This window comes from Cupressus sempervirens, chromosome 11, assembly GCF_028749045.1.
Source record: "Cupressus sempervirens isolate cs-2001-9-10 chromosome 11, ASM2874904v1, whole genome shotgun sequence".
In the NCBI taxonomy this organism is placed as follows: Eukaryota; Viridiplantae; Streptophyta; class Pinopsida; order Cupressales; family Cupressaceae; genus Cupressus; species Cupressus sempervirens.
In genome coordinates, this window is record NC_143128.1 from 678,031,189 (window position 1) to 678,048,559 (window position 17,371).

Sequence of the window (17,371 nt, forward strand, 5' to 3'; positions counted from 1 at the left end):
ATGATTTGAAATTTTCCATGTCAGCTCCAGAATAAATTTCTTTCAATTTCTCTTGAAATGTGGGTGGAGGCCATTTGAAAATCACATCTCCTACTTCTTCGCCTAATTTTAGTTTCTTTCTAGATGCCCTTCTTGTAAACACTGTAGTAGATGACTTGGTAGGTTTGGTTATGATAACCTTACCTTTCTTCTTGATGGGCTCTTCTTCTTTTGATTTTGCCTCATCTTCTACATCATCTTCTTCTATATCATCTCCTTTACCTTCTATCAATAGGAGAGTAGAGCTAGTTTGTTTCAATTTAGCTATCCTTTTCTTACCTTTGTTGAAATCCTAAGGAAGTTTTATCTCTAATTCAATTCTGGCTTTAGCTTCATCAAATGTACCAAAATATGTGGCCTTTGGATCCATAGGTTCATTTAACAATGCCTCAATAATATTCTTGGTGTCATCAATACTAACCTCATAACCTAGAGGCTTGACCCATACAATTCTTGGTTTGATTGCTTGTATATATACTTTTTCACAATCTACCAAAAAAAAATATGATCCCTGTAGTCTTCTATAAGTTTCTTTGGAATTCTAAATCTATTATTCATCTTATCCTTGAATGCATCAAAATAGTTGTCCATGATACTGACATAATTTTTACCCATTTCTACTATATACTTATTGATTTGATAAAGAATAGGTACATCTTTTCTCCATACAACTGTACCTTTTGAGGGAAAAAAATTTGTGAAAAGAAAACTAAACAAGTTAAAAGTGAACCAAACTCACAAGGGTCATTCTTTGAAGTTCTAATGGTTTTCATATTTTTGTTGAATTAGTTCAACATCAACTCGGCAAGGTTGAAGGACATATTGTTCTTGGCCACTTTGAAAGTGAGATCCAAAGCTTCACATGATACACTATCGAGTTGACTAGAGCTATATATCTTGTGTGCAATTACATGAATTCTAAACTTCAACTCCATATTATTGTGGTGTCCACAACACACGCCCCATTCCTCGCTAGGAATGGGGACCTCCTACTTTTTTTGACTCTCGGACTCACAGTTCGAGAGTTGGGAGAAGAAAATTTGGTTAAAAGTTAAAATTTCAAAGTGAAAAAGCTAAAAAAATCACAATAATAATAATAATAATAATAACAAAAAAAATATAAATTAATAAAATCACAAAAAATTAGAAAATCAAAAAAATCACAAAAACATTGAGAAAATTGAAATGCAAATTTAAATATTAAAAAAAAAAATGCGCACCTAGCACTCGCGCACATGCATGTCATCTTGCTTAACACACGAAGGAGGGAGGGATTATAAAACCCTTCTTCCCCCCCCCTCTTTCCTCCATTTTTTTCCCAAGTCTTCAAGAGGAGGAGCGTAATGAGCACCCCTCCCCCCCCTTTGCCATATTCTTTGCGAGCCACAGCTCGACACTGAGTGTCGCGCACCTTGGTCTCGTGGATCGAGTGTCATGCACCTTGGCACCATGGGCTTGGGCATACCGCACACCCTGGCACTACAGGCTAGGCACCACATGCCTTGGCACATGCGCTTGGCACCGCACACCCATAGATTCCAATTTGGATTTAAAAATTTATTTTTTTTAAGGTATAAAATGTTTTAAAATAAAAAAATATAAAATTTTTTAAAAAATAAAATCAAAATAAAAAAAGGGAGATAAAAATAAAAATAAATACATGTCCAAAGGGGACATTTTTTTATTCATGTTTATTTGTTTTTTCTTTACACTATTTATGACTGATAAATGCTTTTCTCGCAATGTGCAGGTAATGTAACCAAATGGTGTCCACTTTTGAAGCAACACCCAAACCCATAGTTTTCAAGTTCCAAGGCATACCCTCAAAATCAAGGTTACACAATGATTACGCTAAGATCAGAGATACCGACCTCGAACACACAAATTTAGGAGATTTCTTGAGAATTTGCAACAAGCGAATGGAGAGGTCAGCCTTGGTATCTACATTGATCCATTCTAGATTAGTGAGTGCAACGTCACATCCCATGTTAGTGCAGTCAGCTAAATTAATCATGGCCCTATCACAACATTTTGTTCCTAATGATAGGGTGGTCAAAAGTGTCACGGGGGAAGTGGTATTGGATTTGTGACCTGATAACATTAAGAAGGTTTTCCACCTACCAAGAGCAAACTAGTTCATTTGACTTTACTATGAAGCGACTGAGAGATGGTACAGGGAGCATCAAGAAGAGGCCATTAACATTATAAATCCTCGTACCTAATTGAGAAGCCTCCTCAGGGAAGGATAACCAACAAAGTGGATATGACTCAAGGATAAATGAAGGATGACATTGGATACTCTATCCTTCTCCTAAGTAGAGTCATGGGCTTACCTATAGTGGGTCATCTCACTACATTCATGGTCAACTTCATTGAGACCATCAGACATGCAAGGATACCACTGGATTGGGCCACCATACTAAGTGAAAACTTGTGTGAGCAACTCAGGACGATGAAGGACAAGAAGAATTTTTATATGACTTCTTATATGGTGTACCTACTTGCAGAAAAGGAAATGAACTATCATGGTTTGTACAAGAAAGGCAGTATGCAGGACCCCAATGCTTGTTCATACATAGTCTACTCTCAATTGGTGAAGAAGAAGCTCTCAACGTAGAGCAAGGAGTACAGAATCATGAATGATGTGTTTATCTTTGTGATCATTCAATTCATTGAGGGAGACTATGGGAAGAGGTTATCTGATGAAGATAAAGCACAGATCATGGCTCTCGGAGCCTACTTCATTTAGTTCAAGACATTCACATATCTTTGGGTAGGTGGTGCATCCATCAATCCTAAGAAGCTTCCAAGATACCCAAGTGACAAGTTGGTACTATTGGAGATCTCTAGGCAAATTGAGTTGTCTTATGAGAAGATAAAGAGGCAAAAAATACCCTGCTATTCTGACCTTCAAGTGGGAATGGGAGAACTATCCTCTTGAAGAATGCAATTCTCCTTGGCCATACTTTGACAATGTTGGTAAAGTGGAAATCCTGGTAGGAAAGGACTTCCATCATGAGGATGTCATTGAAATAACTACGATGTCTACATTAGGGACTATTATAGGATGACTTTGTATCTAGTAGAAAAGTCTCTCCATTTGAATATCCCTAATGAGATAAGGCTACAAGACTCTAAAGAATTACTAGATCCCCTGTTTAATGCAGATAAATTTGGTGAAAGACTCATTCTAAATGTAGAGGGTGATAGAGAGGAAGGAGATGACATCAATCATCGAGAAAGACATGTCATTAGAATGACAAAGGATTGGATCAAGAAACCTTTTCCACTTGATCCAATTCTTGATACTGTAATCTTCCATGCACATGCTCATCCAAAAAGGGGTAAAGGAAGGAAAGTTATAGTTCCTATCTTTGTGCTCCAGTCTCCTATTAGGCTAGAGATAGTCTACCAAGTTGATCACCCGATTGGATACTATCACCCTCCAAAGAGAAAGGGAAAGAGGAAGAAAACATCTCCTCAAAAGATTTAGACAGAATAGGTTGTAGAACATGTGTCTCCTCAATAGTAGGAACAGAGCTCACAAAAGTCCCAAGGTATTGGAGCTACTCAAATCTAGGATGAACCTCAATTGTCTCCTATTGTGCCAAGCCAACCAGAAGAGGGAGAAATTTCAAAAGCCTCCATTCCTCCTGTACAAGAAGAGCCCCTTTCTCCTTCCATCTCCAAGAAACATAAGAGGATCATGATTAAGATGAAGAAAAGGCAGAGGATTAGTAGAAGACTAGTACCTAATCCATCTATTCCTGAAACTATTCCAAAGGAAGAAGAAGAAGAGAAAGAAATAGAATTAGAAGAGGAGGGGGAACATGTACCCCTACAAAGAAGAACTCGATTAGCAAAAGCTGCAGAGTTAGAAAGAAGAAAGAGTGGCATGAGTACCCTGCCATCCACCCAAGTAGAACCATTAGAACTCTCTTCTTCAAAAGATGAAGTGCAGCACTAGGTAAATGAGCAAAGGGAAGGAGGTGAGGATGTTTTATCCATGATGAATTTTTATTTCATGCCTATGGGTATAGAGTTGGTTGGAGATACGATCAGAGACACCCCTATAGGTGAACTCCAATAGGAAAACTAGATGCAGATACCGCTAGATACATAGGGTCCAGATCTTACTCCTCCATCTCCACCACAAATTATGGTGGTAGATAAGGGTTCAATAACTCCCCCACCTCTAAGTTCAGAAGAGGAACAAGTTCAAAAGGAACCATCACCACAAGAGAAACTAGAGCCGAGGGCAACTGATGAAGTGTCAAAGGAGGGACAAATGGTAGAATATGCATAACAACCTTCACAAGATGTTGAGGAGCAAGCTATAGGATCTATGGAGACTAAAGTTATAGAAGGAGAGTCCTCACAATAGGAGATGACTCCAAGCAAGAGTAATAAAGGGAAGGAGGTAGTTGAACACACCCCTTTGTCATCAAGAGATAGATCTATAAGAAAACATATCCTGAGATGGTTCTGAAAGGAGATAATGAGAAGTGTTAAGCCTTAGTTCCATGCTTTAGAGGATGATATTTGTGATATTGAAAAGATCTTGAACAAACTCGAGTCTCCATTACATGATGCAACACCATTTGCATTTGTCACTACCTTATAGAACTAGGATTTATTTGCACAAGTGGCTCTCCGTCCTGAAGGTATAGATGCAGAAACCGTTAGCCTTGAGGATTATGAAGTAAAGGATGTTATGTTAGGAAGGCCTACACAGGATTTAGCCTAATAGATGATGACTATGGGAGTCAAAGAGGTTCTCAGGTACATGGAACAAGATGATATTGAACTCTGAATGCTTTCAAGGTAAGTTGAGATCCTAAAGGGATATCTAGCCAAAGTTGTTGATCCTCTTGATCCTAAGCACCCCGAGTAGACTCTAAAAACCATTCTTAGAGAAGGGGAAGATGTACGACTCAAACTATTTTTAATAGCTTGTTAGGAATGGAGAGAAAGCCTTGAGGATAGAGGTGTTACTATAATCATAGAGAATTTGAAATTACTGCATGATACGCAGGAGAACATGAATAATATTGCAGCAATTTTGAAGCTTCAGTATCATGGATGAGGTATGGACATGGAGCAAGGATTTGTAGACTTTACAAGCCATAAAAGGGCAAAGGTACCACACTTTGATCGATGTATATATGAGAGAAGAGCTAGATTTGATTGATGATTGGATAGAGAAGATATCAGATGTCAATAAAGTGATGGAAACATTATATAAGGAGATCCATCAGCTCAAGGACCAAGCCCGATGGCCAATTTTGGAAGCAGAAAATTTGTACAATGATGCATGCTTGGACATTTTTGAAGATGAAGAATGAGAGAAGCTATTACCAATTGAGGTAGTAGTAGAGAATTTCAAGAAGACATTAGAGGAAGAATCCAGTGATGAAGATATTAAGCAAGCCTTCAAGACAAAGGAAGCACTATTAGAGTTGGACATCAAACTCAGAGATTTTGTAGAGACTTGAATTGAGGTGGACAACTATATACAGAAGGTAAAGGATAAATATAAGGCTTTAGATCTTCCAAATGTGGCCAAAATTATTGAGATGATAGAAAAATTCAAGGGTAAACATCCAAACATAGTTTTGGGATGAAGAAGATAAAAACCCAAATGCCAAGATTTCAATTTTGACATAGTAAAATTTTGAGTTTTTCACCCAGTTGAGGTTTGCAGGTTTGCAAGTCCGTAGCTTTGCATTTTTATGCAGCTCTATAGGACCATAGGTCCACATTTTCATACAATTCCATAGGTTTTCAGGTACACAAGTTCGCAACTCCACAATTTAGAGGTGTGTCGACAGTTAACTACCAGTTCCAAAAATATCGTCTTCCATGCATCGAGAATGCATTCTAATGGCAGTTTAACTTTGACACATACCTAGTGAAGGACCAGCTTCTATTTTTGGCACTTCCATGCACTTGCACTTTGACTGACAGCTTCCTCCTACTTTCTCTCTCATGCTTTCCCTATTTTTGACATGTAAAGGGCTCATGCATCAAATTAGTGAATAAAATATGGATGGAGTACCTCTAAGCACTAGATTAATTGTTAGTCTATATATGTTTGGTTTGTTTTAATGTTTTAAAAGCATTTTATTGCATGAAGATATCTCTCACTCTCAACACAAATTGAGGAGACGATTTCTTATAAATACCCCATTGTAAAATGTAACAAGGGTTGCCATTATTATGCAATAAAATTATGCTTTTGGTGCTCACATTTGGAGTGTAGTGATTCTTGCCTGAATGTGTCATATTTTTTTGAATTTTGTTCATGGAATTATGATTGAGCCAAAGGTTTATTGCATTATTTTTGGCTATACAATCTTTTAGTTTTGGTGTTTGCTATAGATTTATAAATTCTATTGACGTAACGAGCTTGAGAAGAGATCATCAAATTGTGTCTGCATAGCTTTTTGTCTCGCATGAGTGCACTTTCCATGGCCTTGCAATTTGATGAAAGGTGAAATATCATATGATTGTTAAAGTTTCCTCGATGATTGCATTAGTGGATTCTAGGGAGCACTGCTCCTATTTTTATTGGTTTCCTACTAATTTATTCAAAAGCTTAACTCACAGTGTGTTGTTTTCTATAGCTTATGTCCATTTACGATTTCAATTTCAAGTTATTTTAATTTAATGTTATTTTCTTTGGTAACCCCTTGTTAGAATAGGAACTCATTTTACTTACACTGTTAGATTGCATTCATTGAAAAATCAAAAAATACAAAATATTGTTCTTTTGTGTGTTATTTTGAGACAAAAAATAGATCTAATTCATTCCAAGATCATAGTAGAACTAGCAAAAGCCTCCTCGTGAACAATCATAGTTATCTTCATTTGAGCAGATTTTGGTACATCGCAAGACAAATACTGAACCTTGGAGTTGATCCTCAAAAGATTAGCTTTTCAAGAGAGGAATTGTGCAATGGATTCCTATCGTTGACCTCATGTAAAATGATTGCCCAACACATATCAATAACACAACTGATCTTCATACCTCTTCCATCTCATTTGGCAAGGGTTTTCTTCTCTAGTTCCACTTGACTTAGGGTTTTGGTGGTTTTTTCCTTGACTAGCATTGGAAGTCCTATGATTTGATGAATTATTTTCTTTGTTATTGGAATAGGCTACTCCAACCATAGCTACCCATTGTGCACACAGCTAAGGCCAAACCTTATCCATTTTATCTAAAAATCTTAGGGAATGTGTGGAATGTGGGTTAAACCCTTGGCTTCCAAGTGTTGATTTTTTGATTTTAATAGACCATTCACACACAAATTTTCCAAAGTTTCATCCATTTTTAGGGTCCCTATATCTTGAATCAAACATCAAAAATGCAAGCAAATATCAAGACTTGGTCCATTTAGGACTTGTAATAATTTCTAAGACTAGCTCTATGTAGGCTTTGGATTTTTGTTGGATTGTATATTTTGGTTTATGAAAAAAAATTGATGTAATTTTGGTTTATGCAAAAAATTTGATGTATATTTTGGTGGACAACAAGCAGGTGAGAGACTAGAGTTACAATCTCGCAACACATTGCACAGAAATTAGAATTTCAAAGAAAGTGTAAAGGACCAAGGTAGGCAATAATTTCTTTACACTTCATAGTATTTCTATTATTAATTAATTTTAATTCCTAGTCTAAAACTAATACTACTTATTCTTAGGGAAGTAAATGGATTGTCAATGGATTGAGATTTCAAGGAAGGGTGAGTCTCTAACTAATCCTGCCCAGTCTCAGGGAAGTGAAATTGAAGGGGTTGTCAATGGAAGGCTACATGTTGACAAGGGTAAGACCCCCAAGGGTAGTGAAGGGATTAATCTTACATCAAAATGCCCAAAACTTAGAGATACTACCATAAAGGCTTTCTTTGGAATCAACATTGTTTTTTGTCCACCAACTTGTGCAACTACAAGTGCAGAAGGAAATCACAATAGCTCACCACCACCAGAAGATGGGGTTGTTATTTAGCTAAATCAAAATGCATCAAACAAGGATAACGATGTTTGAAAAACAAAAGATATTGTAACAGAGGATAATATTGATGTTGGTAGAAAGAAAAGAAAAAGGAATGTAAAAATGGGGTGAGAGTGGGAAATGAAAATGAATTTCTAGGTTGATTGGGCAGAAAAGTACTAGTTTATTGAACCAGTTACAAACAATGATGAACCACCAATAGAATGTAGGTGTATGATTTGTACCTAGAAAACTAAAAGAGAGAAAAAGTTCCAGCTAAAGCTTGACACTATAGAAAAACATATTGGTAAGGTTTATGAAAAGGAAAACATAGATGGAAAGGAAGTAGTGGCAGTGAGATGGAAATCAAAGGAAGATAGCCTTCATATTAAGTATGCCATAGAATATGAAGAGAATTTCAATAAAATAGTGGTAATTGGTAGTGGCAGTAGTGGCAATCCAATCAAGGTTGGACTTCAACATGCAACCAATGATGTAAACTTGGCAAAGACCATTCAAATGAGTGTTATTTTTCATATTATATCTAGAGGGCATCCTATGAGAGACTTTTCATAATATGGTAATTTATTATCTTTCTTAGAGTTCCTCACTATCCTATGTCACATTGGTCAATATACGCTGGATGGAAAATTGCAAATTGTCTTGCTGAGGTGGAAAATAAAAATGTACATGAAAGTATAAAAGAATCCAAGTTCATTTCATTATCCTTAGATGAAGTCACTATGGTAGATAACACTGCTTGGGTCTATATGCATGCATATACTATAAAAGAACATGTTTGTCAAGCTCATCTACTTTGTGTTCATAAAATGAGGGCTAATTCAACTACAGAAAATTTATATTTAGAAGTTAAGAAAGCTTTGAATGAAATTTCTGGTATGGATGACTTGACAATTGCCAAGAAGTTAGTGTGTGTCGAAGTTGATGGAGTTGTAGTAATGCAAGGGTAGAGGACTAGTCATTGTGCAAGATTACAAACTAGTATTGCACCTTACATTCTTGGCATACACTACATGGCCCACTGAATTAATCTAGCATATAAGATTGTAAGTAGTTTTCCTACAATGTCAAAAGTTGAAGATCTAATCTGTGAGCTCCACTACTACTTTTGAAAAAGTCCTCAACATTTTGAAAAAATTAAGATTTTTTCTAAGGGAGTAACAATAGGAAATAAAATTCTCAAGGATGTTGAGACTAGATGGATATCTTTGCATGGACCAGCAGAACAAGTTCTAGCAAAATATCAATCCTTGATTGGAGTTATATATGAGCAATGCCTTAGAGTAGATAAAGCTCCTAATTTGTTAAATAAGTTAAGTGATATAGAGAGCCTATTAACTTTAGCTAGTCTTCTCCCCGTGCTGGATTTAATGAAAAAATTTGTTAAGAAAGCTCAAGATAGAACTATGTATATTCATGAGTATAGTGATTTACGTAAAATGACATGCATGGCTCTAGATTCTTTGTATTTAGATCTCACAGATCATAGCCCAATTTTTTCAAGGTGGGGGATAATTATAGATTTGAATCATGGTGAGAATTTTTTATGATTAAATGCAAAAAATGAGCTATGTGTGTTTGTGAAAGGATTTCAAATACCAATGCACCAATCTAAGACAAGAAAGAGAGGCAAAGTACTACCAGTTAGAAATGATGATTTTGATGATATTGTTAAATTTGTTAGTATTTCCTACCAACTTTAAAGTGAGATTCATGAAATATTCCCTCAAGAAGAAATTCTTGAAGCCATGAGTTGTGTATTTCCTCAATTTTGGAAACACTTTGGAGATAATCCAAGTAATGCAAAGTTGTTTCATAATAAACTTGATGAATTGATAACATAGTTTTCAAAGAATATAGATTGCATGGACAACCAATACAAGGAATCTTAGATTCAAATAATCTTAAAAAACAATGTAAACATTTTTCATTGTGTATGAAACACTAGATGGAAAACTTTGAGAATCCATTTGATCCTGGTGCAAAAACAAGGCTTTGGAAAAGGATAAGTCAGAGTGAAGTATTGTGTACTTCAATATCAAAATATTTCAAACTTTCTAATTTATGTCAAACAATGATATTAGGGTTTGTGGAAGATCAGAGAGTTTTCAGTGCGTTGGGGTTTTTGAAATCAAAGATCAGAAACAAACTAGACAAAAATTTGGAAACTTGCTTGAGGTTGTTTGTAACTCAACACAATGTTAGAGATTCTCCTTATGATATGTCATTGGCCATTTGGAATTCCATGCATGAAAGATGAGGCCTTTTCAACACTTCAAAAGATGGTTGTGCTACTATTGATTTTGACATAAATGATGAATTTATATCTTCGAGTCAGAATGAAGATGAATATTTTATGGATTTTGAATACTCGACTTAGAATGAAGAGGAACCTATTAGTACTAGTCAGTTTCAAGATCTAGAGTCCATATGGGACATAAAAGCATCACATTTGAGACTAAGTCAATGAAGTGATTTAGCATTTAGTTCTAAGGTATTTATAGCTATACTCTACTTCAATTCTTCCATATTCAGTCATATTATAGTTACAATTTAGAAAAATAGAGTTCAAGATTTTTGCTACTCTATTGTTGACATAATGTTATTTTTGTTAGGACAACTTAATAGCATAACTTAAAGACAACTCTCATATCAGTACATCTTGAGAAAAATGAAAATCTCAAAAAACAAATAAGTGAATTACATCACAAATTTGAAATTCTTAATCAGTGAATTCTTTTAAAAAGATGAAAAATAATTTACAAACTCTGTCTGAAATGGTGTTTTTTTTGGGTAGAATATGCAGGCACAACTATAGTTATTATAGAAAAAACATCAACAACAAGGGCCTTTACTTCAAAATTCTTAAAGCCCTTGTCTTTAGAAACAACAAGTGGGGTTAGGTCTTGGATTGCAGTTTCTTTTAGATTAAAGTTATTTTGAAGCTGATAGTTTAATTTAATTTCTTGACAAGGAAGGGACATGAATAATTCTAGCAGCAAGCCCTTGTAAGCTCTTTTGTGACAAATTAGAATTAAATACCCTAATGAAATCAAGATAATACATTGTCCATTTATTTTGATTTCTCACCCTGAATCTTATGATACATTCATTCTTATCCTACATGAATAAATCTCTCTTGTACATTCCTTAGATATTTTGGGGTGAAATCCCTGCATTTATATTGTGAATATTGTGCATTCCTTTTGTGTTTATTAAACAAAGTTTTAAGCTACTTTTCTTAATACATCACACTTAATTTCTTTAAAAAATCATAAATTGGAGCTTTAAGGGGTAGCTTATGGTAGTTTATGGTTTGCACTTATTGACATTAAACTGCTTCAAAAGATCAAATGCATATAGGTTGGGAGATGGGAGTTCCCTCTATGTGGATTTTGGAATGCTTGTTAGTTTGGAAAGTAAAAGTAAGTCTTAGTTTGTCATTCAAATGTATTCAATAAGAAAATCACATACTAGATTCTTCAGCAAGGATAACCTAAAGCTTAACCACACCACATGAACCTACCTATTTCCACATTTATAGCCTCATCATCTTAAGAAATCTATCAACAGTCACAATAGGAGTTTTCTCATCCATCTTGAGCATGGTATCCACACTAAATGGAAAAAAAATTGTGAAATGGTTTTGCAACTCTTAGTCCTTTCAAATATTATTGTATCATTGAAGACACCATCTCAAAATGATCACCTAATCTTTGTGTTGAGTTCTATAAATTGTAAACCTTCAATCATTTGGAATGGCCTACAAGTACCCACATTTAATTCTTAGAACTCTCATTTAGAATATGAGCCAATGCAAAACCAAGAGGCCAATTTCCTGGTAAGATTTTACATTATTTCATGTTATATTCTAAATCAATTTAAGTGCAGTTTTGATCCAGTTTTTAGATAGTAGAACTTGGGTGTTGGGATTTAGAAATGCAATCTCCTTAGGACTGCATTTTAACCACAATACACTAGACTATCACTAGAAATGCAATCTCATGGTTTTTTTTGTTTGCATTTCTCATAATAGCACACTATACTAGACTATCACCAAAGCACATTTAAGTTCTTTTGCAACTAACAATAATAACAAACTCTAATACCATATCAATCATTTTTAAAATTTGAGACTTTTTTGAATAGTGAAATTATAAATCTAAATTCTTGTTGTTTGTATTAAATGGTACAAAACAATATCATTAGCTATGAATCTAAATTATGATATATTTATTATTGTCATACTACTTTTGTTACCATCACTATTGTTATATTACTAAAAAAAATATCAAATAGCCTTTTATGAATTGTTAGTCTGTAGGACTTCCTCCAACCATGTTGGTATTGGAACTATAATAGTCATGTCAGCAAAGATCATTTTGGGACTTTAGGAGTTTTAGCAGTCATGCTTTTCTGGAACTGTAAATGCTATAGTTATTAAAAGATTTTACTTAGGCTTAATGCTTTCTATGGTAGATTCCATGAAAAATAGATAGGGAATTGTTGTTTGGAGCCACCAATTAATTAGCCTTTAGCCCTTCTAAAAAAAATGCCTAGATTGTTCTTGACCAATGCTCTCTTGTTAGTAATGTTGAGTGTACAAGTATCCTTAGTTTAACTTGCCACAAATATAGTAGCATCCCTTGATGCCCTACTTTCCTTTGTGACCACCCTTGGTGTCACCACCATGAGAACCTATCTTGTTCACATCATTATTGGTTCCTTGGTCATCCTTTGGATGCCCCTTTCTCTCGGTTCCCATTGGAATTCTTATTAACAACTTTGCCTTTATGGCTTTTATGTTTGAGAAAAAGCACCCATGCCTCAAAGTCTTAACAAGATTCACAAATCTACCTCAAGGAAATTCCATAAGCCTCAATATTTTTTGAATCCCAGTTTCTTCTTGAAAATTTTTATTTTAGCACATGAACATGACTGAACACCACTTGACTTTCCATCAATGCCCTTGCACATGAAGTGATTGTGAAGAAGCAAAACCAAAATTTTAACTGTAAGCTCTGGTATCACTTGCATTACTCATGGGTTGTAGCATACCCATCTACTGTCACATGTAGTTGATGAATGACCTAGTTACATGTCAATGAGTAACCATTTGCCACTACAACTTAAAACCTTGAAAACTCTGTAGCTTTCAACCTAAACTAGCATACCACCCCCAAATTGGTGAGATTATTGTTTTCTTCCCCATCAATGAGTATCATTATGTGTTTCCCTCCAATTCAACTCTTAGATAAAATAAATAGTGGTACTTTGGTGCAAACTAATTTCCTTCCTCAAAGAACAGAAGTCCTTGTTACCATGCCTATTGGTGATACCTCATCTTCATCAACACTTATGCCTCTATGCATGACTTGAGGTCCATATCATCATTATAATCACCTCAATACTTCTTGTAACCCCTCTAGATTGTAGATACTTATTAATAATACTAAAGCTTGCAGAAGAAAGATTGGCAATATATTCTCAGAAAGTGATTGATAAACATAACATATGTTTTTGGTTATCTTAAAGTAAGTATTTTTATAGATACTCAAGTATGTTAAAAAATCATGATAATAATGCATTACTATTTCACATATTCAAAAAGCAGAGATTCCAAACCTTATCTTTACCAATGTGGATAGGAATCCTGCCATTTTATATGTTAATACCTAATAGCTACTCCCGATCCATCCAATCCACTTTCTAACACTTCAAGAAGATAGTGGTATAACCATCATTTACTAAAAGTTATTTTATTTTTTTTTCTTCTAGCACACATTTGATATTACCTATAAAATTGCATGTACCAATGTTTAATCATCATCATAAAGATTGTTGTTACCAAAGCAGTATTTCTCTTCTTTAAAGACAAAAGGGAAGCATGGGATTTCTTAATGGGGAAGTGAAGCTCACCATTCCTACAAGTGAGGCTTGGGAAATTTACAAAAATAATGAGTTGACTAGAAAAGTGAATCCTAATCATCTGGCTGATGCCCAATATATTGAAGGTGATGGCACACCAGGCAGCATAAGGTTGCCCAAATTAGGTCTAGGTAATAGAATTTTTGTCTTTAATAAACTTGTGAACTAATATATATTTATTTGATAAGAGGAGATAAGGGAGGTTGAAAAATAAGTCTCAACTAATTCAAAGATGGGCCAGTCATTAAGAGAGTTGGCAGTACAGTGGTAGAGCATCCCAATAGAAAATGAGAGATCCTGATTGTTAAAAATATAATAAGATATATATAAAACTCTTTTAATTCTATCTATTATTTTTCCAAATTTTTGAAGTCTTATATTATGTGAATGTGTGGGTATTCTTATTTATAAATATATAGGCTCATGTGGTGAGATTATGTTGATTATTGAATTGCAGCTATGAATAACTATGTGAGCCAATCAAAGGAGAAAATAGAGAAGGTGAAAGAGGATGAGAAATGCACATATGAGATAACTTACAAGGTGGTGGATGGGGAGTTGAAGAAGATGTATGATCCATATATAGTCACCTTTACTTTCACTTCTTTGCAAGCTGATGATTACATTGTTTATTGGAGAGCCCAATACAATTCACTCGCACCAGATGTTCCTCCTCTAGAGAAGGCCAAGAAAGATTTCCTTTAGTTCATGAAAGTGATCTAGAATTTCTACCTTTCATCTTCTACTATCTTGCAATTAATGTAGTAGATATATGTCTATTATATTTTATAAAACTAGGGTATGTTGGGAGTTGAAGGGTTTATAATAGTGCTATATATTATATGAATTATTAGTTTCTTATCAAGTAATATGAGAAATGGAGTTTTTATAGCCATTTTTTATCTTTCTTACTTTCACGTTGTGTTATATATCTAGAGTAAATATATCTACTCATGGTCTCACGGAATCAAAAGGCTCACAAATCATAAATTGCAACTTTGAGGAGTAAGGAGTCTTCTCCAACATATTTTACCTCAAACAACAAGTATGACAGTCAAGATTTTATTGGAATAGTAACTATCCATGTTTTTGATACAAAATGTGGAACATCCAACTTGTTTAAGGATCATTAGGCCATGGAGGCTATAAAGAAACAAAGGTTGGAAAAGCTAATTGATTTTGGTAGAACTCATAACTTCATTAATATCAAGTTAGCAACAAACCTGGATTGAATTGTTAATCAACTATAGTTGATGTTTACTTCAAACTTTGAATTATAAAGCTCACAAATTATTGGCAATTTAGGTGTAGCATGGAGTTTGCATCTTTTAGGCTTTTACTAGCCTTTCAATTTAAATAGATACATGTCAAATAACCTTTTTTTTTTTTTTAAAGAGGGGTAAACGCTTTTGACCTGGAGCTATGAACCAGTGAGGTCACAAATGGGGGACCTCATCCCCATTAGATTTGAACCTTGATGGCAAGGATAACAACATAACAACTTAACCATCAAAACATGCCACTATTGGCAACATGTCAAATAACCTGATGAAAATAGTTGGTATTGAATTTATATTTAAAATTTAGATTGTATGGTGTTCTCGAATCTAGATGCTAAAATAAATTTTATGTTCCTAAAGTATCAAATCCTCTTACTAAAGATTACCTTATACCTTATGAGAGAAATTCTAACTCTAAGATGAGAAATATAATTATGAATTACTAAGATGAGAAATATTATTATAAAATTTAACCATATAATTGTAATGTATATATTTTATGTCTAGCAGAAGCACAATGAATTAATTCACCCATAAAATCTATGTTTAATTTTGAAATTATTATTATTTGCTAATGTATATATTTTCTATCTAATACAATGAAATTATTTGCCCAAAAAATAAATATTTTACTATGATAATTATTTTTTGTTCTCCAATGTATATATTTTTGTAGTTTTAAATAACATAGTTTGCCCAGATTTTACACATTGTTCAGACTATGAATGATTCGCCAATGGAGATTATTATTTTTCTTTGTAAACTAATTTTTTTTGCCACAAAAATTTAATTTTTTTGTCAAGTGTTTTACAACTTTTGCCAAGTTTTTACACCTTTTCTAAAGGGGGGGCTTCTTAAAGTATACCCTGGAACTAACATCTCAGACCCTTTCTTTGTCTTGCTATTAGAGGATGTCATCACTTAGTAGGGTTTGTGAAAACATGGAAAAATTCAACAATAATTCATACAAATCACTTGGATGATAGAAATCACTCTTCACAAGTAGCTCTTGAAAATTCATGGTGACAAATGAATTCAATTTAGCCCTTTTTATCAAATTTAACCTTTCAATCACCATATATGCTTGGCATGATCACTTGGTTAATGAAAAAATTTTTTCCACTCAGTTTGAATTAATTTCTTGGTAGGAACATTCATGACTCAGTGTCCATACAACAAATTAGTTAGTCCCGACCTTATTCGGCAAGGTCTTGCAACCCGACCTAGCTTGGTAAGGTCCATAATTTCATTAGATACTCAATGATCCCTTTGCATCTTGAATGCTGATATGGATCCTTCCTTCTAGCTTGACTAGAATTGATGTAGGATTTATGCTTCAGAATCTTAGTTCCAACTATCCTTATGGGAGATCAACTAGAAATGCTTGAGTCACCCAATTCTTGAGTGACATGTGATTACTTGGACTTGCATTCTCAAAAGATTTTGGAATCCATTACTATCTTATTTATTTTCTAATGTTATTCACCTTGGCTTTCTTTTCATCTTCAATTCTTCTAGTGTTCATATAGTTCTTGGCAAGATGTCCAAGTTCTATACAAATGAAACATCTTTTAGCAGTGTCTCTTGTCCTCATGTAATGTTTTACACTGTTTATTCCAATGTGTCTAAATTCTCCATATTAATGACATTTGCACCAAATTTCGTAGTCCCAACCAAATATAGCTTTTACAATCTATTTTTCTGGATTCAATATCTTAGTTTTGTATTCAGAAGATTTGTGCCCATTCTTCTTGCACTTGTGACATTTTCCCTCAAATTTAGGTTTTTCTTTGCATTCATTGGCTCTATGACCATGCTTATTTTAATTGCAGCATTTTCCATTGAATTTATCTTTACCATTTCTCCAACATTTATTTGATGTATGACCTAGCTTACCATAATGATTGCAAGTAGGTCTTTGATTCTTTTGAGCTCTTTGCGTACATGATTCTCCTTCTTCTATATATCTAGTTCTTGCTTTCCCCTTTTTTTCTATATTGGTTGTTCTCATTCAATTGATTCATGTTTGCTTGAGATTCATCATCTTCTCATTGGTTTTCCTTTAGGTATTCAGATCATTCTACAATCTTTCATTCTTTGATCTTAGATT

The 17,371-nt window shown here is 34.3% G+C and overlaps 1 protein-coding gene across 1 annotated transcript; it reads left to right on the forward strand.

The window, feature by feature from the left end:
• The first annotated feature begins 13,940 nt into the window (after positions 1 to 13,940).
• On the forward strand, positions 13,941 to 14,746 carry LOC149531538 (uncharacterized). The gene is given in 2 exon segments (XM_089808357.1): positions 13,941 to 14,112; positions 14,439 to 14,746. Coding segments are annotated over 2 exon segments (480 nt in total).
• Positions 14,747 to 17,371: the final 2,625 nt, after the last annotated feature.